Source organism: Mangifera indica, chromosome 6, assembly GCF_011075055.1.
Source record: "Mangifera indica cultivar Alphonso chromosome 6, CATAS_Mindica_2.1, whole genome shotgun sequence".
NCBI lineage: Eukaryota > Viridiplantae > Streptophyta > Magnoliopsida > Sapindales > Anacardiaceae > Mangifera > Mangifera indica.
Window position 1 is genome coordinate 11,880,595 of NC_058142.1, and position 27,929 is coordinate 11,908,523.

Consider the following 27,929-nt stretch of genomic DNA (forward strand, 5'->3'; position numbering starts at 1 on the left):
TCATGGCAGACTTGACAAACCAGAATCTTTCAATTTTAACACAAAGCCAATTCACTAAATTGTTTTTTTTTTCTTCATTTTGTCTTATTCCTTCCTCTCAGTATCTCAGCTTATCCTTATTCTTGAGATTCCCATATCTCTTGTCCCTTATTTTTTTGAATTATTAAATTTTATTTTAAAAAATATTTACTTGAACTTAGTTTAAAAGCCTAAATAACCTAATAAAAAGGGTTATTTAAACAGAATCTACCCAATATGTAGGAAAATTTAGGGGGAAAATCAGACTATTAATTTAAAAAAAAAAAAAAACCCAGATAGTGATTTGTAATGTTCAAGTGCAGATTGGTAGGACAGGACCACAAGTGGGCATTAACAGAATCAAATTCCTTTTCAGGTGGCTTACTGGTTCAGTGCTTCACAATTCACATAAGGTAGCTTATAATGTGTGTTGTATTTTTCATCTTTAATGCCATGGAAATGGAATTGTTCTGTCTGTCTGTCTGTTTCCATGGCTTGGCACCTATTACCTATCATCTCTCTTTTTCATTCAAATCAAAACCTTCCCTAAATTCGAATAATTCTTTCGTCTTTAATTGGGTTGTAATTGAAATTTTGTCTTACAAAGGTTTTTAAAAGTAATTAAAAGTAAAGTATGGACAACTATTTCCCACCCATTTACTACTACAAATATAAATATGTATAATCATATATTTATGATAAATTATAAATTTTGAAAGTGTTAAAAATTCTTTCAAGGCTTTTTTAAAATTTGAAAAAAGTTTGGGGGCATTTTAGAAATTTGAATATGTCTCTCATTAATTTCAAAAACAACTACATTTCCAGAAGACTAAATGATAATTTTTAAAATAAAATAGAGAAAATACCAATTGGCTCTAATAAGATTTAATAAATGATAGTTATACCTTTATTATATTATTCACAATTCAATTCGATAGGAACCTCATCACAAAAATTTAACTCTTAAGTACAAAATGTTGTTAATTAAACATTTATTATAATATTTAAATAAAATAAAATAAATATTTTTTTTACTGTTAAAACTAATTATGAACTTTAAGAGATAGGGGGAGAAAATGTCTTTTTGAAATTTATACGGTAAGAATAAATGTTTTGTGAAACTCTGGGTCATTTGTGAGAGCCATCATTGGATTTTAAAAAAGGGGGGAAAATAGTCTAATTCCCTAATGATAAACATAATTAATGCTAGATGAATATTTATTTGATCATGCAAAGAATAATTTCTTATAGTGCAAAATTTGTATACCCTACTCTTCTTTTACTTTTTGAAGAATATTTATGTGTCCCCAACTTTATAATAAAAAAATAATATCATAAATATAATTATATAATATAGTTGGACATTCAATATTATAATATCATTAATGGTTGAATAAGACTTTTTCCTCCCAGTCTTTACTACCAGTCTTACCAAACATTCCCCAACTTTGACTTATAATTTTCATCATGGTGTTAAAAATCAATCCAAATTGATTGCTAGAAAAAAACAAAAATTATTTGTTAAAAAATTGTTTTGAAAGTTACACTAATTACGCCACGATCTAACTATTCGTACCATCCCAATTCGTGGTTGGTTTAAGTAAACCTTAGAGTTAACCCATGTCGACAAAAACCCAAAATCATTGATAGGAGTTAAACCCAATATCTCATCCATCAATTTAATACATGTGATTAGAATTAAATTTGAATCAAATCAAATTTGAGTTCGATTCAATTTACAGAAATAGAGCTTGAGCTCGCTACAAATGAGTTTGAGCTCATATTGAATTTTAATTAACTCGTTATTAAAATGACACTGTTTTAATATATATTAGTTATAACGACATTATTTTGTATAAAAATTTTTAATTTATAAATCTGGCGAACAACTCAAGCTCATTTAGGGCTGACTCATTTTAGATTCATTCAAATTGAACTTAAGTTCGAACGAGTTTGATTCGAATCCAACCCTACATATGACAATTAAATTAAATTTTTATTACGTTAAAATAATTTAGATTACATATTTAATAATTAATTATACATAATTATTTTAAAAATTAAGTTTGATATTTATTTAAACAATTAACTAATTTGATTTTCAATCAAATGGTCTGATCATTGGTTGGATCAAACCACTCTTTTATTAGATCAATATCTGATTTGGTTATAAAAATATTAATTTTTACAACTTTTATTTTCTATATATAAATAAGTTATTTCTTGATAAGAAATGGTTGTAATAAATTTTCTCTTAATGAAAAAAGCCTCGTATAGAAAAAATTTAAATTTGCAAGTTTTTACAATTACCAGTAATAAATTAATATGATGAGTTGTACATTCCCAAATTTGTAAGTACAACAAGCATTAGCATTTAATGAAAAATATAAATGATTTTTTTCTTTTCACACTGATTTGTGCTGAAATAATTTTATATAAAATGATAAATTATTATTTATTTTATTTTAATACATTTATAAAAAAATGGTCAATTGATGGGTTTTTGGGTCGAACGTATAATTTTTTATAGTTAAATAAAAGGTTAAAAAATCCACTCTTTCCAATTTCAAAAACCCATTTACTTTAAAAGTTAATCAATTCTAATTGAACTCTATTTATTCCTGATATAGCTAATAAATAATTTAATTAATTAATTTCATAATTTCACAACAGAAAATAAATTCTAATACATATTTATTTATTTATATAAAAAATATTTTAAAATATATAAACTAAATATTATGTTAGTTTAATCAAATATAATACTAATTTATAAAATAATTTGGTTTGAGTGAAATTTTTTTTTAGAAAAAGATAATTTTTGTCTAATAATTGTTTAAGAGTGTTTACGTAAAATTATATTTTAATACTTTTATTTTTTTAATATAATTTAAATCAAAGTTTTACAAATATGATAAAAATTTGAATTTAAATATTTTTAACATATTATTATTATTATTAATTAAATGTAATAATTATTTATATATATTAATTTTATTAAATATAATAATATTTCATTACCATATATATTTTTTCATTAATGATAATAGATTTTATATTTTATAATATTCTATTTTTATATTATTTTTCTTTTTTAACTTAAAATGAATTCCTTTCGCAAATGATATAAAATCATTGACTCAATAAAGTAGCTGATCTACTAGACCTCACTTTTGTCACCAATCTTTGCTATGAAATGACAATTTTACCTTCGTTCCACATCATCACAAAAGCCAAGATTTAAAAAAACAATTTTTTACCCGTAAAATTGGATTTTACTATAAATCAAGATGTTAATATAGACACCTCCATATCCATTTTATAAAAATTGGGAAGGCAAAAGTCTTACTCCCACCCACGGTTTAGTGTAAAGATAAATTCATATTTATAAAGTTTTAAAAATTTAAATATTTATTCATTATAATATTTTAATTAAAACTTGTTAATAATTATAAGGATAAAATTGTCATTAAATAATAATATTAAAAAACTAAAATTTTATTTTATTTTTTCCTCAAAATATTTTCTTTATTCAAAAGTTTGAAAAACTATTTTTTAACCCTAGAGTTTCATTTATTCTCTTTCTTCTTTAACAACCTTCTCCAACTAACCTCCCATCTGATGACGTTCTCTCCCACAACTTGGACGAAGATGTAATCATCGGTCTCCAACCATAAAAGTGATGGATCGTCACACGGTGTCTAGATCTATTTCTATCCGACTTACAATTCATAAATGATAAAATAAAATAAAATAAAATATCAATTTAGTCATCCTCTTTCTCTTTGTTCTATTACTACGAAATTTCTACTATTTAACAAGGAAAAGACAAATTCAAACGGACGTGACGGCCCTTAGAACATTAATATATTAATGAAAGGCCAAACCATAGGTCACCGCCAAGTTTTAATGCAATACTAAGCCACACCCATAAAGTTTGAACAACTTAAAATCCCATCTATAAACTAACTTTTGTTAAAAAAATAAGGGTAAAATTATCATTTTATTAATTATATTAAAATAATATAAAATTTATTATATTTTCTTCCTAAAGTTTTAAAAACTAACAAATTTACCTCTATTTAAAATTTTTTAAATTTTAAAAGTATTATCTTCTCCTCAAAACGTAGAGTTTATTTTCTAGAAGCTCTCTGACCACTATCTCCAGCCACTAGAGAAAGAGCTTCAACCCACTATTTCATTGGTCACCTATGAAGTTTCCAAATGGTGTACTAAAGAGTCATCTTCGTCGATTCAATCAACGGAGACAAGGGTCTTCGTTGATTCTAGAAGAATTGACGAAGATGCTTATCTTTGTCGATTCATCTGGAATCAACGAAGATTTCATCGATTCAAACGAATTAATATGTCTTTGTTGATTCATCTAGAATCGACAAAGATGTGTCTTCGTCATCTCTTCTTCCACTAGAGAGTGAAGATCTAGTGGTCGCCGAGTAATGGGTTGAAGCGTTGTCATTGATTGTTGGAGATGGTAATCAGAGAATGTCTGAAAAATATGAATATTACTTTTGAAAGTTAGAAAACCTTAGAAAGGGTTAAAGTTGTTAGTTTTTAAAACTACGAGAGAAAATATAATAAATTTTATATTTTTTAATATAATTAATAAAATAATAATTTTATCTTTATCTTTTTTAATGATACGTTCAAACTTCATCAGTGTGACAACAATTCACTAAAACTTGGGGGTGACATATCCTTTGGCAATTATGAAAATTAAAAAATGTATTACATAAAAATAAAAATATATTCGCTAAGCGGTGACGTTCGCTTATTATTTGTTAATAAAAGAGACGAGCACGTTCTCTCCTCCTCGACGGTACGTTCTGCTGTTTTTGACTTTCACATCTCGAGCGGTATGCTAATTCTGCCATGGATTCTGTTTTGCAGCTTTTTCTTTAACAAAACTTTCTTCTGGTTCCTCTTTTTTTACCACAAAGCATTTTACCCTTTTCTCTCTTTTTTCTTTTCATTCATAAAGGTTTCGTTTTTTTATGAGATTTTATGTTACCGAAATAGAACCAAGAGTAGCGAAGCCCGTTGGTTGGAAAGGTGCTTATCGGTTTTAGTGTTTGATTCTTTGATCCTTATGTGGGTTTTGGTTTCACTTTTCTTTCGTTGATGTCAACGAGAAGGAAATGTTCTAGTTCTTTCATCTTTTTGTGGTTTTGTTTGTTTGTATGGGAAGAGGGAAAGTCAAAGAGTTTGTCTTCAACTTCAAGGGTTGTTTTTCTGGCTGGAATATGAACTAAACTGAGGAAAAAAAATCTGTTCTTTCAGGGAAATTTTTTTTCAAGATAGTAGTCATGACAAACACGAGTATTCATTGATTAACAACTTCCATTTTTTTTTTTTTTAAGTTTGTTATTCGAGTTTCTAGATGGTTTGTTTGTTTGGTTTTCTTTTTATGTTAAATGCTTTAATGCATATCATGATTTTATTGTGTTGCAGAGATTGTGTACTGTCGGAGAAGTCAAAGTGCCTAGAAGAAGAGAGAGTATAGAGGATTATGAATATTTTTCAGTGAATAACAGTGGTAAAAATAAAAAAATAAAAAAATGGCATTTCAGCCACTGGTTTGGTACTGTAGACCATCGTCATATGGGGTGTGGACTAGGGTGGTGGACAATGCGTTTGGTGCATACACACCTTGTGCTACTGACTCTTTAGCCATCACCATTTCTCATTTGGTACTTATGGGATTGTGTTTCTATAGAATATGGTTGATCAAGAAGGATTTTAAAGTTCAGAGGTTTTGTTTGAGGTCAAAACTCTATAATTACTTTTTGGGTTTACTGGCTACTTATGGTACTGCTGAGCCTTTGTTCAGATTGATTATGGGTATTTCCATTCTGGATTTGGAAGGACAAACTGGTCTCGCTCCATTTGAGGTCAGTTTTAACTTTCTGATAATTAGTTGCTTCTATATCTGGTTTCTTATGTGCTTTACTGAGTTTCAGTTCACCAAGTTATTCTGGAATATGCAGATGAGGATTTGTCCAGACCTTTGTCAATTTCTCAATTTGTGATTTGAGAAGAAATTAATTGTACTAATTTTCTTTTGACATAAGTATAATTGTTACCATTTATAGCTGTAGAAAATATCATGAATTACTTTCTCTTGTGGTTCTTTTTTTATCCCATTGATGAATTTTGGTTAGTTTTATGCTGGTCATTTTACTAAGTTAAGGTGACATAATGTGCTTCAACTTTTCATACTTCTTACATTTGTACTTCAACAAGACAACAACATTAAAATTTTTTGGTTTTTATATTCAACTTGATGTGTTTAATGACAGTCATAAGATTTTGCACCACTAGTGTTAAGGATATTATGCCATTTACTCAATGACAGTTAAAACATCAGTAAAAATCGTTACTGGCATATCCTGTTGTTTTCGTATGTACCATGACAGAGATGTTTATCCAGCAAAACGAATTGAATATTTTGTTTTTGGTTCATCAGTTGGTCCATATTGTTTGATTTGTTGTTTACAAAGCTTCACTCTGTTCCTCTTTGGGATTTCTCTCATCACTGGTTTCAAAGTGTTTGTAATGTAGTTTTGAGTTTGGGATTTACCGTGGAAACACAATCTTACAAGTTTCAAAATAATTGCTGATGAACTAAAATGTTTATCATTCAGTACATATGTATACTGATTTCAATAACAGTTCAGGACTATGTGAATACTTTATCAGTGTATAACCTTTAAGGCATGGCTAATCTGGTTCAGCAAGATTATGTGAATTCCTTGTGTGGAGTATCTTATAATATTCATTTTAATGGCAGATTATTTCCCTGATTATTGAGGCTCTGGCTTGGTGTTCTATGCTTCTTATGATTGGTGTGGAAACTAAAGTCTACATTCGTGAGTTTCGATGGTTTGTCAGATTTGGAGTGCTTTACACTTTGGTTGGTGATACAGTGATGCTCAATCTCATTCTTTCAGCAAAGAGCTTTTACGATAGGTTTGTCTTTCTTGGTTCTAATGCCCAGTTCCCTTCTCCTTCATCCTTTCAAGGATTTACCCTTTTTTGATTTGAGTTAACTATTTCATGCTTATGTGTGTAATATGCTTGGGAGACTAACTCACAGTTGTACCTTGTTTTTGCAGTTCTGTACTTTATCTGTACTTTAGTGAGCTCATTGTTCAGGTATGTTTCATGTTTGTTCGGTCATTTTTCCTTTTTACGTAATTGTATTAAAATGCCATGTCTGGCCTATTAGTTTTTCAACTTAGCTTGGTTATTGGTTAGTGTAGGTTGGCTATTTTTCACCAGCCTGGGATTACCCTGACCTTAATAGTGACTTGCAATATCTTTAAGTGTGGCCTAGCGAGTCTAACATATGAAAATTGATCGCTGTTTTTAACTGCAATATTACATAATTTAGTTTGTGAAAGACTGCTTAGCCAGTTTATGGTAATGGTGTGATGGGCTTGAATTTTACTGACCTATATCTGGATCTGGTGACTGTTTGAGTATGACTAGTTTATGCTCAGTGTAGCTAGGATCAACTAGTCATTTTGCTGGAGGCATGGAGTACCAGATATGTGTAAATACTGTGTCAGTACCAAGCTTAGGATGATATGACCAAGAAAGCTAGTAATTTATTAATCTTTGATATTTACAGCAAGTTATATTTATTGTATGTTATAGTAATCTTTATATTTTGGGTGTTGTTTTGATTTAGGTTCTGTTTGGATTACTTCTGCTTGTATATGTTCCTGATTTGGATCCTTATCCTGGTTACACCCCAATGCGGACAGAGTTAGTTGATAATGCTGAATATGAAGAACTTCCTGGAGGAGAGCAGATATGTCCTGAGAGGCATGCCAACCTATTTTCCAGTATGTGTGCATTGAATTTGTCTTTAAATGTGTAACGTTTATAAATTTTCATATGGCATATTGTTTTCTGAAGATAAACGTCATTATGTCTTATAAAAATTGGTAAATAAACTTCAACCATGTGTCGGTGCTCTTTCATTGGCAAGTAGAACAATTTTGCCCCGCATATATGGTTTGACATTGTATAGGTTGAATTTACCCCTATTGATGCATTTTTCCCATGGAATTGTTGTAAGCACATTTTATTGTGATCTACCTGGTTCACTTCCATTGTTTTGATGTAATTATTTTTTTATCCATAAACTCTTGATAAAGTGGTTAGGATCTTGTAGCCTCTTTTTCTTTTTTCCCTTTGGTCACAAATGTCATAATTTGGTGCTCAGGCTATTCAGTTCCTGAAAATTTTGTGAACTAATAGGAGCCTCGGAGGAATTTTGTTAACACAGTGGTTAGGATCTAATTTGTTATATTGACATTGCTTGGGGTATGCCCCTCATATTTTGTACTTATTTTTATTTTATAAAATTTCTTAATTTCTCCCCCAAAAAAATTGAATTTGTTATCTGGTTACCTTCCATTGTCTTGCAATTTTTGTTTCTAATCTGTTATTTGATTATTGTTTATTGTGCTAGAAACAACTTTTGCATGGATGAATCCACTCATGAAGCTTGGCTATGAAAGATTTATCACAGAGAAAGACGTTTGGAAGTTAGATACATGGGATCTGACCGAAACGCTGAATAACACGTGTGTATTGGTTTCTTATACTTAAATTTACAGTAATTTCTAATGGCAGGTTTGTATGATGTCTTTGGTTGTCTTTTTAGATTCCAGAAATGCTGGGCTGAGGAATCACAGAAACCTAAACCATGGCTTTTAAGGGCACTTAATAGGAGCCTTGGAGGAAGGTAAAAATTGCAAGACACTGTAGAACATATTTTGTTAACTGGATAACAGTTGAGTTCAGAAAAAAAAGCAGGAAGTTAAGTACTGCTTAAAGAATGTTGGATCAGATAATAAGAATGTTTCTAATTGAAACTTGGATGTTTTAGAGACAAGCACAACTTCTCAAATGAAATATTTGTTTATCTTTTGTTTATATACATGCATCTAATTATTTCTTCTTCTGCATGTAGGTTTTGGCGGGGAGGCTTCTGGAAGGTAATGAGCTTGTTCTGTTGATTATACTTTGTGGCATTAGTGTTGTGATTTGTTAGTAGTATAATAATGCTTTTTAAGCTATAAGCGTATGAAGACGTATTGTATGAGCATATACCTTGACAAAAATTTAACTTCTGAGCCAGCAGCACTTTAAACTGTTTTACATTTTCTTGGCAAATCTAGATAATGCTTTTTTATGATTAGTTGTTTCTAGTTATATGAAGTTCGACTTTTTCTGTGTGATGCTATTTTTTTTTTTTTTATATCAACCTCACTTGACATGAAGTCTAAAAGTTTTATGGCTTACTTTAATATTATAGCACTGGTTGAAGTCTTCCATTTTAAATGATTAACCTGGGAATTGTTGCTTTTCATTATCTGTATGATGTTATCTTTTGGCCAGGTTAGAACTCAATTTGTGGACTAAATGTGAAATTTGACTGCAGTTGATGATTTTAACCAGTACTAACATGTTCCTGGCTGAATTTATTCTATTTAATTTATTTTTCAGTCTCCTCACCTATTTGTTTCTAAAACCTTGTAGATTGGCAATGATCTTTCACAGTTTGTGGGGCCGCTTATATTGAACCTACTCTTACAGGTCTGCTGTTGTCAATTTGTCCCTTGCTTTTGGATAGATGATATACCTGCTTTTTTGGTTTACATATATATATATATATATAAAAAAAAATTGTAAGAGACCTTTTTTTTCCAGTTTGCAACTTGTGAGAGTTTTATTCTTTACTTATTATTTATTTTATAATTATTTCACTAACCATTTATGATGGTCTGCCTTCAGTCTATGCAACAAGGTGACCAAGCTTGGATCGGTTACGTCTATGCCTTTTTGATTTTTGCGGGAGTGGTATGAAAAAATGCTTATATTTCTAGTTTGTATTAGTATATAGTATATGCCAAGATATTTATTACTTCAGGAAGTTGGCATTAACTTATTGATTAAACCTATCATCTGTTTGCTTCATTTGACAAGGTTCAGTATTATTTATATTTGCTTTTTGCTCTAGGTATTTGGGGTGTTATGTGAGGCTCAGTATTTCCAGAATGTCATGCGTGTTGGTTTTCGGCTGAGATCTACTTTGGTAATTTAGTTTCTATGAACGTTTATCTCTCCTTTTGCCAATTCTTTAGGTTTAATATGATTCTATACTGCCTGCCTATATGAGTATCCCATGCTTGTGTAAATTCATACCATTAACATATGCACTGGCATAGCCACTCTCACCACATAAGTCCATTCTCTTCTCCTAGAGGTAAGTTGATTTTTGGTGGCACTTGGGCTGTGGGTTGGGCTTGGTAGAATTTTGCTGCCTTTTTCCATATTTCCACTTTTGGGTAATATGGATGTTGCAATACTTTGCTTTGGTTTTATCTCATAGCATGGAACATGATACTGTTGCTTGCCCTGGAAGTTTAGCAGATGAATCTTGTTTAACTTATAATGATTTGGGTATCTTTTCTTTAGGCCTTCAGTTTTCGCATAAATTGAAACCCTTACCTTATACCAGTAGAGATGAGAGAATAGAGTTTATTAATATGAATTCTAACATATTCTACCCTTCTGGGTTTGGCAGCAAGATGGTGACATGTATGTATAACAATGATCTGTGTCTATGTTTTTGAGTGATTGTCTACTGGACAAACAAATCTTATTAATATAAAAACTGCAATCTATAAGCTGCTTGGAACTTTATAACTTAATTTTCACTTGATTGTTTCTTGTCAGTTTTTTATTTGGAGTTAGTTGGATCTTATATAACATGATTTGAAATTGATACTGTTGTCACTATAAACCATAAGTTGATTTTTAATTCCTTGGTTATCTTAGTGTGGTGCAAGCTTATAAGTATGCCAAAACTTTTTGGGCTTAATTTGATTAATTGAATTTCAGTTTCTGAATTTAGAACATCCTGACATTGCAGCATAGTGAAATGTTTATTTTGTCACTATAAGAGCAGTGCATTATTGATATTGTCTTCCTTTCATTGATTAAACCCAAGTATTTGTTTCATCTTTTAATGTTCGCTTTATCTGAATCTTTTACAGGTTGCTGCTGTCTTTCGCAAATCTCTTAGGCTAACACATGAGGCTCGTAAGAAATTTGCATCTGGAAAGATAACAAACTTGATGACAACTGATGCTGAGGCACTTCAGGTATGCCCTATCCCAATGATTCTGCCATCAACAGAGTGGTTTGACTGTACATGTTAAATACCGTGCTTTATGCTATGACCCAATTGGTCATTTGCTTTGACAGCAAATATGCCAATCGCTTCACACATTGTGGTCAGCTCCATTTCGTATTGTTGTTGCAATGGTTCTTCTTTATCAGCAATTGGGTGTAGCTTCACTTCTTGGTGCATTAATGTTAGTTTTACTGTTTCCCATACAGGTATATGAAATCTGCCCCTTAATTAATTGTTGTCCGCATCTTTATATTACTTGTTGGATGTCATATTTTTAAGCCTTAACTCTCTTTTGATGTGATACAGAATGCGTTACTTCTTATGTTTGTAGTTGTCTCTTTTCATCATATTATCCTTAATCTATAATATTTTTGTGGGAACAGACTCTTGTCATAAGCAGAATGCAGAAATTGTCTAAGGAAGGTTTGCAACGTACAGACAAGAGAATTGGCCTTATGAATGAAATCTTGGCTGCAATGGACACTGTGAAGTATGAGACATTTTGAATTGAGATGCTCTTTCTTCTCTATATGCAGTATGTGGGTATATATTGACAATTTTGTCATGCTAAAAATGTCTCAGGTGTTATGCATGGGAAAACAGTTTTAATTCTAAAGTTCAAAGTGTTCGGACTGATGAACTGTCCTGGTTCCGCAAAGCATCCCTGCTAGCATCAGTATGGCCTATGATATTCTTTAGAAAATCTAGGATTGTTTCTTTGCTATGATGGAGAAAATCTTAATCATTAAAATTAAAAATAAAAATCTGTTTAAATGGACAAAACTTTATTTGCTGATATGTTTTTAGAGTTTTTGATGATGGAAGAAAAGATAATACAAATCCTTCAGTAGTTGTGTTTTGTTATACCAGTTTCTCTAATCCATCAATTGTTGTGTTTCATTATTTTAAGAGTCTCTAATGATATCTTATAGATTGGTTAGGACCATTGTTGTAAGACCATAAGACAACAGTTTATAATAGAGGTGGATATGAATCAGGTTGAGCTTGAAAATCTTGTCTTGAGTTTAGCTCGAAAGAAAAATGGGGTGGCTGGAGTTCGACTCGGTGTCTAAGTTTGAATTTCAAAGATCAACTTAAGCACATGAATCAAATTTATAACTTGAATTTATAGCTTGAGTTTGTGACTCATTGACAAAATGTTGTTTTACTCAATAATGGGTAAAACAACTTCGTATCTGATGATTGTTTGACATGACTGGAATTGAGTAGCGAGTCAAACTCAAACCGAATCAAGTCTTTGTCTGGCTTGTGAGCTGGACTAAGTTGAGCTCCCTCTAGCTTGAGTTTGACTTTGTTTTAGAAACTAGCCGATATTCTTGACTTGAGCTTGGCTCAAGTTTAACCTCAACAAATTTGACCTGAGCTTGCTTTCAAGACTGAGTTAGCTCAGTTCAGATCCAACCCTAGATTATGGAGCCCTTATTAGCAATCTAAGATCACATTTAATGACAGATAAGCATATTGATTGAACCATTTTGGATAATAAAGGCTTTATAATGCTTAAATGGTATTTTACTGCTCATCTGATAATGGCTGTGTTTTTACATGCTACTAATGAATTGTGGGCTGTTGCTTGCTGATAGTTGCTTCTTGTAGTCATTTGTATGATGTAGGCATCTAGCTTGGTTATCAATTTATTGTTTTCTAATGTTTCTCTCATTTGGCAGTTGAATGGTTTCATTCTAAACAGCATTCCAGTTGTGGTGACTGTCATTTCATTTGGCATGTTCACTTTGCTTGGAGGGAATTTGACACCGGCAAGGGCTTTTACTTCTATTTCACTGTTTGCTGTGCTTCGGTTTCCCCTGTTCATGCTTCCTAATATAATAACTCAGGTTCTCTCCCATACCTATTCCATTCATCTGCATTAGTTATAAACTGCATTTTCCATGTAGAGAAGATTGATATAATTCGATCTTGTCACTGTTTAGTTAGTTTCTGTTCAGTTATGTGGTATGTTTACTGGGTTGTGGTTCTAGTACATTGAATGGTGGAGTCCTATGGGAAAATGGCTTTTGACTCTGTAAAGGAAAACATTTTCCTTCTCGTTGATCTTATCTTGGCACAAATCTATTTGAATACTTTAATCTAATATGTTTTTCTACATCAAGCTTTCTCCCTTCTGAATGTGGAGCTGGCTTTAGTGGGCTAGTTCCTCTGATCTTCCATTTAATGCAATCCTAAATTTATATGTCCTTGGCTTGATAGTGAAAGCAGTCTATGTGAATCTGTGGAATGCCGTCTGAATTTTGCTTTAGTTGGAGAAAATATTGTATTAAAGTAGACAAAATAAAATTCTTTCAATGCTGTCATAAATTTTTGTTATCATAGCATAACAATAGAAAATGAAGAAAAATCTATATTCGATGTTTTCCACAACTTCTCTACTCTAAAAATAATGTTTATATATTAAAATGTTTTTGGAAAATAAAAACAACATTGTTATATAACTCAGATTTTTAGATTGTATATATTGGTCTTTACAAATTCTTTTGAAATCTCTGAGCAAATGGGCCCTTTCACTTCTCTGTTCTTATGCTATTGTGTCATACAAGCTCCATCTGCTCTTGGGGCCTCAAACCACCATTATAGTCAGCATCCCAACTGTTCATAATTATATCCTCCACTTGGTATTCACTTCCCAAAATCAACAATTATCTCATTACCACCATTTACTAATATATGATCTTTTTCTTTAAAGCTCCTGCTATCATCACTCAGGCTCATTGCAGTGACCAGTGTCCTAAGTAATTGTCATAGAATCATCACTTAGGCAACCTTACAACATCTAACAACAATCATTTCACTGTCGTTCTCCATTTGTCACAATTATTTTCCAAAATTACTTGGCTACATAACAATACCAATAGCATTGTTATTCTTACTGATTTAACCTGCAAAAATCCTTTATCCCAAGGATATATATTCTTCCTCTCCTGGATTGGTTTCTCTTGGTTTCTTCATCAACTTTTTGTATCTAAATGGGAGATTCAATCAGATTTCTCCCTCAATTTTCCTTTACTAATATTTAAAAGCAAGGTTGTCATAGTTATTTCACATATGGAGCATTATGGTTGACTAAACATAGAAGTTTGTGGTTCTGTGGAACATCCAAACATCATGGATTTTCACATCTGTTGATTGTTTGATAGATTCGTGAAATTGAGCAAGTTCTGCTTAAAATCTTCTTAAACATCAAATATTTAATGGAATTTAATTTGACATTTTTATTAAGATACATATTTTGGAGTATCCATAGTATTAGCTTAGTTATTCATCAAGGATTCTTAGTATATTACCTTCCTTTTTGATCTTCTGTATTTGTTCAGTCTGTGTGTTTACATTTTTTCCTCCTTCAAGTGTTTAAAATATATATTAATCAGTTGTGAATATACTGAGGCTGGTTGTATCGTTTACTCGTCAACTAATGCTGTTGTAGTTTAACAGGTGGTAAATGCAAATGTATCATTGAAACGTCTGGAGGAGCTTTTCTTGGCTGAAGAAAGAGTTCTGCTACCAAACCCTCCACTTGATCCTGCTTTGCCAGCAGTCTCAATAAGAAATGGTTTCTTTTCATGGGATTCAAAGGTTTAATTCCTCTACTTTCTCTTGTGCAACCTTTTTCTCGGTGTTTGTTTAACCATTATATATACATGCATGCTCTAAAAGAGACGACCATGTCTGTATGATGAACTACCTTTTCATCTTTTCTTTGTGTGCGCGCACCTGTGTGATATTGCATTTCAGATTTATAGCTACATAAATTGAAGAGGATTGGTGAAGCGATTTCTTTTTTTGTTTGTGCATGCATATATGTGTGCGTGTAATGCATTGCATTTACCAGTTATACCCAGTAAATTGTGCTGCATGTGGATTTTTTTTTTGAATATCAGTGTATTGGTTCCATTCTTCATTCAACACAATTAGGAGGCTACAGGCTGAAGGATTTTGGTTTTTAGGGGAGCTCTGCTTTTAGCAAAGCCTCTTTTCTACTGATTATGTTTGTAGAGGCCTTTTCTTTTTCTTTTTTTCCTTTTTTTTTTTTTTAGCTTTAATAGACTTCTGGCTCTTTACCCTCTTTGTAAAGTTCTCTTTACTTTAATAAAGAATAACAATTATTTTATTAGAAAAACTAATATCTAGGTCAACTTGGTCCATGTTTGACTGCACAAGTTTTTAGGACTGTTATAGCCAACTTGTTCCATTTGGATATCTACCATGTGGCCCTTAATTTTGCTTTGTCTATGTGTGTATTATATATATACACACACACACACACACATATATAGGGGGGTTCAACAACTCCTAGTTTTTGACACAAGACACACACACACACACACATACATATATATGTGTGTGTATACACACACACACACACACATATAGGGGGGTTCAACAACTCCTCTTTTTTGACACAAGATTGCGTCCTTACATCAAAGCAAAATCATAGTCATGATAGATGAGTTTGGAACTAAATACCTTTAAAATTAATGTATCTGTTATCTCTTTCCTATTTGTCAATAATTTATCTTTCCTCGTTAATTGTTAAAAATATCTCTACTTATAAACGCTACACAAACTCTCTCCCCACATTAATTGTACAAGAATCTCTTTCTTATATTTTTTTTAATCCATGGCCATATCTTTATCTCACAACTAAATGCTCACTTTTCATTCATATTTTCCTTTTTAAGTCGTGACCTTTAACTTCACTGAATTGAAAAAGAAAGAATTAAAGATTCTTTCAAACTTGATTTTCGCATTCATCCGGAGTAAAATGTCCATGGACTTGAAAGACTTGTATTTTGATGCTAATAGTCATGGCAACACACCTCTTTTATTGTCTTTAGCTTTTTTTTTTTTTTCCTTCTAATTTTAAATTTATATTTTTCTTGTTTAGCGACTTTTTACTCTTTAAAATAAATTATTATTATTATAAGCTAAACAAATATAGATCGCAGTTTTTATGTAGAGAAATTTAAGGGGAAAACAAGGTTCAAGAACTCTGATGAGTTCAATCTATTAGTTGGTGTACATAAGTCCTAGCTATCTAAAATACAAGATTGCCATACCCTTGGAAAAAAAACTAGCCTGCCTATATTTGCCTTTTTCAATAATACACAACAGACAATAATAATAAAAGGAGTTTGAGAATATTAAAGATTGATAAAAATAAACAATTAGGGGTGGGAGCTTATTTAGCATTAATAAAGAGAGATGTTTATGATAATTAATGCGGAGAGATGCTATATTGATAGATAGGGGAGAGACTATTTTATAAATATTTAATTTTCAACTCATTTTATCTTGACCATTAATGTTGCTTTGATCCATGGTACAAATTTGTGTCCAAAAAAAGGGCCACCTATCTCTCTAACATATACATATATATGATGTGGGCCAATGCAACGTTAGAACAATGTGTATCTTGAGGCCAATAGTATTTTAGATGAGTGTTATTTTTCAGAGAATGGATTACAAGAAAGATTTGCTAATTATACCATGTGGGGGAAAGTTTTACTATCGCATGTTTTGTGTTCTCTCAGTTTTTTATAGACTTCTTGGCCATGTGAAAGTGCCTTCATTATTTTCTACCTTGATGACAGTTTGATTATTGCCGACTTTTAAAGCTCACATGAATTTTTGGATGTTTTGATTTATATCCAGGTAGAGAGGCCCACATTGTCAAATATCAATTTGGATATACCAGTCGGTAGTCTGGTCGCAGTAGTTGGCAGTACAGGAGAAGGAAAGACCTCTCTTATATCGGCAATGCTTGGGGAGCTTCCTGCAATGTCTGATGCTAGTGTTGTTATTCGAGGGAGGGTCGCATATGTTCCACAAGTTTCATGGATTTTCAATGCAACTGTAAGTTGTAACATCTCTAAGTTTTGCATTTATATACATGGTAATCAGTATTGTATGATACACAATATATATCTTACAATATGATATGGATAAAAAACAAACATATTTTAGGGTGTATCGAAAATTAATATAATATGGTATGCGTATCGTACAATACGATACATCTTGGTCCGTATCAATAAAATTAACGAAACAGATTGATACACCTTTTTTCAAATAAATTGGGTTGGTCAAACTCAAAACCGGATCACCCAACCGGATTTAGATTGAATACAAATCAGGTTGAGCCTAAAAACTCCTTGGCTTGAGTTCAGTTTAAATAAAAAATAATTCGGTTTGATTTCGGCTCAAATTCATAATTTAAATTAATAATTCAAATTTGTGACTCGAGTTTATGACTCATTGACAAAATGACATAGTTTTACCCAAATAATAAGTAAAACTATCAATTTGAGTCATAAATTTAAGCTAAATTGAGTCACGAATTTGAACCATCAATTTGAACTATAAATTTAAATTGAATCAAACCATGAATTTGAATCGAATTAAGCTACAAATTTGAACCATCAATTCAAGTCATGAATTCAAACTGAATAGAGCCGAACACCTTCTAACTTGAGTTTGTCTTGGTTTTAAAAGTGAGCTGAATCTTCAGGCTCAAATGTAACTTGAATTTGAATCGTGCCAAACAGAATCAAGTTGGTTTTCGAAATTAAGTTGACTTGGGTCAGGCCCAACCCTAACTAGATCTATTTTCTTATTGTAAAGGAAGAATGATTTTTTTATTCTAAAGTTGAAAATTTAACATAGAACTATATATTTTTGTTTTTTTATATTGTATTATTTATTTTACATGACGAAGTTTAATTATAAATTATTTTTTTATATTTTTTTCTTGACTAAGCTAGTAAATTTGATAAGATAATTTTATTTTTCCATTTATGTTTTGGAAACATCGATGACATTAAATTGAAGTGGAAATAAAATGGAAAGTGTAATAAAAATTTTAATTTAATTTTTAGAATTTTTTATTATTTTATTTTAAAAAGGTGTATCATACGATACAATACGCGATACAAAAAATTAGACTTTTAATACACGATACGATACGTGATTCGACTACTATGTTTATATATAGTTATGTTAATATCTGTCATTTTATCTCTTATTTGAACATTTTTTAATTTCAAAATAGTTGCTATAGAATCATATTGTAATTATTTGAGCATAGATCTCTCAGAAACTAAAGTAAAGAACTGAAGGTAAATAACGTAGGATTATATCTCTTTGGCAGAAAATGCATGCACTCCAATTGTTATAAGTTTGTCTTTTTGTGGTCTTGATAGTTTTTTCTTGTAGGTACGAGGTAATATATTATTTGGATCTCCCTTTGAATCAGCAAGATATGAGAAGGCAATTGATGTGACTTCCTTACAACATGATCTTGACTTGTTACCGGTAAGTGTTTTCACATTCATTGACTAGTTTTTTAAAGATATGAAAAATCCCTTTATTGGAGTACTTTTAGTAGAAACATTGAGAGATGTTAATGGATTGATTATCTCTAAAGACAAGCAAATATGACATAATTGAGAGATCTACAATCATTGGATCCCCTAACATAAATTCTTTTCCATTCCCTACAATGAGGGGTGGATTTGATGCAAACTAGCTTGGTTCAAACAAGTTAATTTGAGTTGGAGCTCGTCAACTTGATTTAATATTGACTCATTTGTTCATATGATAATACTGTTTATCTTGTTAGTGACATTGATTACCCTTTTGATGACATTGTTTACCTTGTTAGTGGCCCTTGAGTGATACTGTGCACCAACTTGAATGAGTTCGAGTTAGACATTATTAGATCGGTGGGGACTGAATCCACCCCTACGTACGACACACTTCACATGAAAGAAAATATAAGCCATCCTTTCGAAATTAATTGATCAAGGATGATGAGTGGAATCCTCCACTCTTCACTTTAGAGTCTTAACCAGTAGCATGATGACCTGAATTTCTTCTGTGTTCTGCTTGCTTGATGCTAGGGTGGTGATCTTACTGAGATTGGTGAACGTGGAGTGAATATTAGTGGTGGGCAGAAGCAAAGGGTGTCCATGGCAAGGGCTGTGTATTCAAATTCAGATGTGTACGTATTTGATGATCCTCTGAGTGCTTTGGATGCTCACGTGGCCCGCCAGGTGACTAGTTGATAGTTTGCTCCTGTCACTGTTTTTTCTGGAGTACTTCTAGCGGATAATGATTGTATTTGCAATTTTATGGTATTATATTTTGTTCAAGTTTGTGAGAATCTTAGTTGTTATCTGGGTCAAATTTTGTTCCTGACTTGGCTGCTACTTGATTGTCTTATTCAAATATTAAGACACGTGTTGTATAGGTGATATTGTGGGTTAAGTACAGTTTGGGTGGAAGTACAAACCAATTCTGCAAGTGAAGTTATTGTGGTTTATTTATGTATTAATGTTTGATTTGGAAAACTTGTAATTTATGGTCTATTCTGCTTTCCTAATGTCTACATTTTCCTTAAAATTCTTTTTTCGCTATTTTCTTTTGCTTGTTTTTGAATATGTTTTATAATGTAGTAGCTGCCGCTGTGTTAAGTATTGTGAATGCTGTGTTACTTTTTATTTTAAGTTATGTATTTTTATGTTATGGTAGGCTAATGTATATTACCAATCATCTTCAGGTTTTTGATAAATGTATCAAGGGAGAATTAAGGAAGAAAACAAGGGTTCTTGTCACAAACCAGTTGCACTTTCTATCACAGGTTGATAGAATTATCTTGGTCCATGAGGGTACTATAAAAGAGGAGGGAACATTTGAGGAACTTTCTAGTAATGGCCAATTGTTCCAAAAGCTGATGGAAAATGCTGGAAAAATGGAAGAATATAATGAAGAAAAGGAAGATGTTGAAACTGCTGATCATAAGATCTCAAAACCTGTTGCTAATGGTCTAACCAATGATTTGCCAAAGAATGCCGACCGTAAAGAGAAATTGAAAGAAGGAAAATCGGTTCTTATTAAGCAAGAAGAGCGAGAAACTGGCGTTGTCAGTTGGAAAGTTTTATCAAGGTACAAATGTTGTTTTTTCTCCCTTTCCTTTAAATTATTTTTTATATATATATATTTGTAGTTCCTATTGCAATTTAAATCTATAGCTATGAGATAAAGAATGTAAATTGTTGATTGAGAAGGAAGATAATTTTCTTCTTATTATTTTTTACAGTGGTTCAAAACAAAGAGGATAAATAGGCTGATGGTTCTGAACATTAGCTCTAGAAAGGGAAAAACTATTCCCTGATTTTTAGGAGAAGAAATGCTAAATTTTGGTATGGTAATTGGCAACCTGAATCCTACCTAGAAGGGAACCCAAAAAAGGAAAAAAACACTATTCTAGGAAGTATCCTGTTGCTGAATATTACTAATTAATGATGATGTTCCACACTCCCTCTCAAGTTGGATTGTAGATGTTGATCATTCCTAGCTTTGAATATTTTTAGGTCTTCAAAGTTGGTCCTAGGCTAGACTTTGGTGAATATGTTTGTTTTTTGAAAGGTAGTAGGTGTGTAAACCAATGAGATTATTCCTTCCTCTGTTTTTTTCTTTGTTGAAGTGTCTATCTATCTCCACGTGTTTAATCATATCATGCTGGACTTGTTTTTTTTCATTTTCGGCAATAGTTATTGTTGCTTGGTTGTCACAGTAATTTTTATAGGCTTTTCAACTAGATTTTTTTAGTTTGTCAATAGTTCTTTTTAATCACATTTCTTCATAAATTCTGTGTGATATTACTTTAAATTTTGCACTTGCAATGATTCTTGAAACAACAGTTTGTTTCTTGCTTTTCTAAGTAACTTGATTCCCTCATACATAGTTGTAGTAGCCTGAGGTTGATCTTCTATCAGTGATGGAATCAGTTCAATCCACATATGAATAAATCTCAATTCCTTTGTTTTGTTTCTTCTTGAAGTAAAACTCATTTGGATCTTAAGATACCCCAGAATACAATATTTTATTTGTGATTGTTGTCGATAGGTGTGTTTGTAGGTTTACAACCAATCATACCTTTTTCTTTTAGTAAATTAAACACATGGTTTCATATTGAAAATAAAATTCCCATTTTTAATTGAGTTGCTTACATCCGAAAGAAATATTTGAGATTACCTAGTTCCTTGATCTCAAACTCATGAACAAGTAATCTTTTAAGTTTGCTTCTTTCATTCTCATTATCCTAATCTAGAATGATGTCGTCAACATACATTAGGCTTGGATCCGAACCAAGTTAGTTGGGCTCAGTTTGAATTCGTTTGATCCGAATTCAAGTTGAATATTCGCTAGAAAATTCAGTCCCTTTTTAAAACTGAGTCGAACTCGAGGTAAGAGGTGTTAAGCTCATTTCGGTTTGAGTTCAACTTGATTTAGATTGAGTTTGACTTGAATTTATGGCTCAAATTGATAGTTCGAATTCGTGATTTGATTTGGTTCGAATTCGTGGTTCAAATTGATGGTTCAAAGTTTTAGTTTGGTTCGACTCGACTTCATTATGTGAATTGATGTTTTTGACCATTATTTAAATAATACGACGTTGTTTTGTCAATGACCTACGAATTTGAATCACGAATTCAATTCATGAATTTGAGTTGAACTAGGGCCACCTTTAATTTTGGCTTAACAAACTCGAACTAGACAACTTTATATTTGAGCTGAACTCGAGTCAGGGCTCGATATGGTTCATATCCACTCCTAACATACATGATGGTGATGACAATTTTCCCTTCGATTCAGTATTCCACAAACAAAGTGTGGTTGGCCTGACATTACTAGTGGCCAAATTTCTTGGTAGTCTTGGTAAACCAGTTAAACTAGGCTCTGGGAGACTATTTAAGGCCATATAGGGATTTTCTCAATCCGAAAACTTTGTGTGTCGACCAAAGGACACAAATGGGTGGCAATTGGGGCAAAAGTCTCTTGATAGTTGATTCGATATGATTGAATAAATCTTTTAACTGCTAGTTGAGCTTTAAATCTGTCAATGTCTCCATTAGCTTTAACTTGACAGTGAAAATCAGTTTATACTCGACAAGATGTTTCCCTTTTGGTTGATCAAGGAGTTCCCATATCCCATTATTTTTACAAAGGCACGAATTCCATCTTTAATGGCTTTCTTTCACTCGGGTTTTTGCAAAGCTTCATGGAGAGTATTAGGGATCTGTACATCAATGAGGCTTGCAGCAAATACTGAGTATTGATAGATTCTCATTGGAGACAAAGTTATAAATGAGATGATTTGTGCATGACTGAACTCCTCTGCTCAAGTTTATTGGTAAATCAAAGCCATCTAACTCTAAACCCTAAAACCCTAAACCCAAATCTCCTTTGCAGTTTTATAGTACATGGTATTCTCTCCAGTTTCGTTAGTAATGGAATTAGTTAGCCATGACATTACCACAAATGAACATCATGGCCAATTGAGACCATTGGATGAAGTTTTTCCCTATTGAGCTTGTGGCCGGTTATTTGGAGAACAGTCCTTTCCTGCACGCTAGGATTGCTAGAGACAACTCCTCTTGGATTGGAGGTGGCCTCCAACTTTGAGCTTTCTTTCTTGTCAGCCATGTTGGACTTTGGTGGACCTGGATTTCAATGGCTTAATTTGAAAGCTCTGATACCATATTTTTTGAGAAGGAAAATAATTCACTTATACATTTTAACAATGTTTCTGAGCAAAGCAAGTAAATAGGCTGATGGCTGTGAACATCAACCTTAGAAAAGGATAAACTAATCCTTGATTTTTAGTAGAAGAAATCTCCATCAAATCAGATAGTAAATACAGCAGGTTGTGATCAGGTAATAGGCTACAATAATCCTACCTACGAAACAAAAAGAACTTTTTTAGAAAGTATCGTATAGCTATGTATTGCTAATTAATGATGAAATTCCACATAAAAGTTTGTCTAATATTGCTGTGGTTGCTACTGCAGACTAAGCGGTGTTTTTTTTTTTGGTGTCTTCCTTATTAATTGCCAATGATTTATTTATTCTGTTTTTTCATATCTCCAGCCCTAACCTATTTTAATGGAGGATTATATTAATATTTTTACAATCACTTTATATTTACTTCTATGGTTGGCATGTTAAATTACTGATTGTCTTTTGACTGTGAATGCATTACCCAACTGTTGAATTGATTATGCCTTGAACACTATCATGTGTCATGTGTGCTTGTTTACCAGTGGACAATAGAGATATCTTATGTGTATATATAGATATAGTTATTTTACATGTGAATGCTATTCTTTGTTCTATATCTGTTTCAATATTAATGAATACAATACTTCTTTCTTCCCAGGTACAAGGATGCATTAGGAGGCCTATGGGTGGTATTAATTCTTTTCATGTGCTATGTGCTGACAGAAATTCTAAGAGTTTCAACTAGCACATGGCTGAGTGTTTGGACAGATCAAGGTTCTTCAAAGAAACATGGACCTGGTTATTACAATTTGATATATTCGCTTCTCTCATTTTGTCAGGTGTAAATTCTTGGCTCCAAAATTCAGTAGATTTTGCTTTCACTCATCCTAAGCAAATTTTCTTTTTTCCTCCTACCGTAAGTTAAGAGGCTATTTTTGGGTTCATTCGAAGAAATGGAAGTTTCACTCATCCTAAGCAATATTTCTTTTTTCCTCCTACTATAACTTAAGAGGCTATTTTTGGGTTCATTTGAAGAAATGGAAGTCAATTTTATTTTCACTCATAAATTTGTGCTGGATGGTGTAATCTCTTAGGTTAACCCTTTATTTTTCTTTTGGCTTTCAGGTTTTGGTGACCTTGGCGAATTCGTATTGGTTAATCATATCAAGTCTTTCTGCAGCCAGAAGATTGCATAATGCTATGCTTGATTCCATATTTAGAGCTCCAATGGTCTTTTTCCAGACCAACCCACTTGGACGAATTATCAACAGGTTTGCAAAGGATCTAGGTGACATTGATCGAACTGTCGCCCCATTTGTGAACATGTTTCTTGGCCAAGTGTCGCAGCTCCTTTCTACTTTTGTCTTGATTGGATTTGTCAGCACTATGTCTTTGTGGGCTATAATGCCGCTGTTGGTTTTATTTTATGCAGCCTATTTGTATTACCAGGTACATAAACACTTGGTCCTTATTGTCTATGCCTTTCACAACTTTGAAGATCATAAATTATTTGGGACAACTTTACCTCTGTGTCATCTCCTATTATCTTTAGTCAGAGATTCTTCTGCTATTGAGTTTTGGTTTGGAATTGTAGTTTCCCACTACAATTTAAATTATTTGAGAGCACCATCTGACCAACAAAAAAGTTAGTAAATTACAATTGACAAGTTAGTTGACTGGTTGAAGAAATTGATTCGTAAGCCCTAATGTTCTTTTCTTTGAACAAAGTATGAGTATAAATTATCTTCCATAGTCTCAGATTGCCTATCATTTTATCTACTCAAGTTCATCTTAAATTTGTTAGGTCCCTGTTGAACTGGCAAGGCTTCACTTGGAGCAACTTCTTTATCTAATGCAAATACTGAAACCATCTATTTTTTTTTTCACTCGTCATTTTGCTTTATCAACCTCAGCCTGCCATCTTTTTCTGAATAACTAAATTTCTAATTTGACTCATGTTATTTTTATTAATATGTTTCTAATTTGTACTTTGAAATTTATAATATAAATATTTAATTTGCTTGTTATGATTCTTTTTTTGGGTTTAAATTAAATCTGAGGATGGTAAGAAGTATTTTGGAATCAATATATTGATCATTTTGTAATCTTTTAGTTGATTGCTAACTATTTTTGATGATTTGTTCATTTTTATTCTAGTTACATATCGTTTTTTCTTTCAGTTACAGTCTATTTCTTTAAAAAGAAATCTTTCCTAATTAAGGAGTACTTTTGTGGTAAAGGTTTTAATTGGTTTTTTGGTTCATTCTTTAGTTCCAGTATTTCAGTCCTTAGCTGGCATGAATGGTTATTTTAGTGAAGTTGAAGTAAATTTTTTCTCTCAGCGATATGGAGTACAGAGTTGCTGGTTGGAGAACTGATATTTCCTTCTGTAGGCATTTTTGTGTTTTTGGAAGCATGGTTAATAGTTATTAATGAATGTCTTTTTCTTTTTTCTATAGAGTACGGCTCGTGAAATAAAACGTTTGGATTCCATAACCAGATCACCTGTTTATGCACAATTTAGTGAAGCACTTAACGGTGTGTCCACCATACGTGCATATAAAGCTTATGACCAGATGGCTGACATTAATGGGAAATCCATGGATAATAATATCAGGTTTACTCTTGTGAACATGAGTGCCAACCGGTGGCTTGCGATCCGATTGGAAACATTAGGGGGCCTGATGATTTGGTTTACAGCAACCTTTGCAGTCACGCAGAATGGAGGAGCCGAGAACCAGGAGGAATTTGCATCAACTATGGGTCTGCTTTTAAGTTATGCATTAAATATTACAGGTTTGTTGACTGGTGTATTGAGGCTTGCAAGTTTGGCTGAGAATAGTTTAAATGCTATTGAGAGGGTTGGCACGTATATAGATTTACCTTCAGAGGCTCCACCTGTAATTGAGACCAACCGCCCTCCTCCTGGATGGCCTTCATCAGGATCTATAAAATTTGAGGATGTTGTCCTACGCTACAGGCCTGAACTTCCTCCAGTCTTGCATGGATTGTATTTTACAGTTGAACCGAGTAACAAGGTAGGGATAGTTGGAAGGACTGGGGCTGGGAAATCTAGCATGATCAATGCTTTATTTCGAATAGTAGAGCTGGAAAGGGGAAGAATCTTAATTGATGGTTGTGACATTGGGAAGTTTGGATTAGAGGACTTACGTAAAGTACTTGGTATTATACCACAATCGCCAGTTCTTTTCTCAGGTACGGGGCATCCATGATCGTGGTTACAGTAGGGATTTTAATTTTTGACATCAGTGCCTTTGTCAAAATAAGTTTTTTCTATGATGATTAGTGTTTGTTAGAACTATTCAATGGTCAACCTGACAGATTTTCTCGATTGGAACGAAGTCCTTATTCATGAAGTTGTCTAATTGACCTTTTCGCTGTTTTTGTTTCAGGAACTGTAAGATTTAATCTTGATCCTTTTAGTGAACACAATGATGCTGACCTTTGGGAGGCTTTAGAGAGGGCACATTTGAAGGATGCCATTCGCAGGAATTCTTTGGGTCTGGATGCTGAGGTGCTCACTCAAAATCTATTTTAAATTCCTTAGCCCATGATTTCTTCAAAATTTGTCAATTATAATGAATGTTCCTTGTGGTCTGCCAGGTTTCAGAGGCAGGGGAGAATTTCAGTGTTGGACAGAGGCAACTGTTAAGTCTTGCTCGTGCATTATTACGGAGATCTAAGATACTTGTTCTTGATGAAGCAACTGCAGCTGTTGATGTTAGAACAGATGCACTTATTCAGAAAACCATAAGGGAAGAATTCAAATCCTGTACTATGCTTATTATAGCTCATCGACTTAATACTGTCATTGACTGTGACCGGATTCTACTGCTTGATTCTGGCCGGGTATTCTTACTAAAGCTTGTTGCTTGTGTTTTAATTCATTTGTTAATTTTTATTATTGCTACCATCTTGAGGGAATATTATTGATGAATGCAATAGGTTTTGGATGTCAAATGTAAGACTTTCCAAAATTTTTTTTTTTTAAATTTTATTTTTCCCTGTTGTGTTGGTTGATATGACAGAATTTCTATGCTACAGGTTCTCGAGTATGATTCTCCAGAGCAACTGTTGTTAAATGAAGAAAGTGCTTTCTCTAAGATGGTTCAGAGCACAGGTGCTGCAAATGCTCAGTACTTGCGCAGTTTGGTGCTTGATGAAGGAGAGAACAGGTTGGGCCAAGAAGAGAACAAGCGATTAGATGGACAAAGGAGATGGCTGGCCTCCTCTCGTTGGGCTGCAGCTGCCCAGTTTGCTCTTGCTGTAAGCCTTACTTCTTCACAGAATGACCTTCAACGTTTAGAAATTCTGGATGAGAACAGTATTCTGATGAAATCAAAGAATGCGGTTATAACTCTGCAACGAGTTCTTGAAGGGAAGCATAACCAAGAAATTGAAGAGTCACTGAAACAATATGAAGTTTCTTCAGATGGATGGTGGTCAGCACTTTACAGAATGATTGAAGGTACAAGTCTGAGTCTCCCTCATTTGTAATCTTATGTTTTTGTAGAAATGATACATATGTTTTCAGAATATATGATGGATGTGTATGAGATTATATATCTTCATGCCGAACTAACATTTTACTTATCGTTTCTCAGGTCTCGCAGTCATGAGCAGATTGGCCCGAAACAGGCTCAATGAATCAGAATTTGATATTCAAGAGAGATCAATTAACTGGGACAATGTGGAAATGTAATAAGCAGCTATAATTGTCTTGTCTTGAAGATGGTTTTGTGCGGTAGAAGACTCAATTTCTTCCTATGATGGGATATATATATTAATGACAACTATAAATAATGACTGGTGAGTTGGGATATGATAACTAGTTTTTGGTGAATAAGAGAGTTGTAGTTGTAGCATTTTGTCTGAATGAGTTCCATTAATAAATAGTTCTTCATTTTGTTTTGTTTTGTTTTGGGACAAGAGCTAATTGAAGCATTCATAATTTTGTATGAATGACTATGAATTTCACAATAATAAAAAAATGAAACAAAATTTCAAGTATTTATTTGTTTATATAATCTATTTTATATTATTATTGTAGCTTTTTCAG

At 32.5% G+C, this 27,929-nt stretch overlaps 1 protein-coding gene across 1 annotated transcript; it reads left to right on the forward strand.

The window, feature by feature from the left end:
• Positions 1-4,789: 4,789 nt before the first annotated feature.
• On the forward strand, positions 4,790-27,781 carry LOC123219794 (ABC transporter C family member 2-like). Its single transcript, XM_044641780.1, has 28 exons — positions 4,790-4,892; positions 5,488-5,927; positions 6,827-7,005; positions 7,152-7,191; positions 7,730-7,886; positions 8,519-8,633; positions 8,714-8,794; positions 9,023-9,047; positions 9,592-9,648; positions 9,847-9,912; positions 10,073-10,147; positions 11,112-11,219; positions 11,323-11,457; positions 11,635-11,741; positions 11,834-11,927; positions 12,940-13,107; positions 14,720-14,860; positions 16,940-17,140; positions 18,500-18,598; positions 19,186-19,338; positions 19,845-20,230; positions 23,508-23,688; positions 23,975-24,298; positions 25,309-26,065; positions 26,263-26,384; positions 26,474-26,719; positions 26,915-27,338; positions 27,475-27,781. The coding sequence occupies exons 2-28, from the start codon at positions 5,595-5,597 to the stop codon at positions 27,570-27,572; spliced, it is 4,872 nt and encodes a 1,623-aa protein (XP_044497715.1). The 5' UTR covers positions 4,790-4,892; positions 5,488-5,594; the 3' UTR covers positions 27,573-27,781.
• The last annotated feature ends 148 nt before the right edge of the window (positions 27,782-27,929 follow it).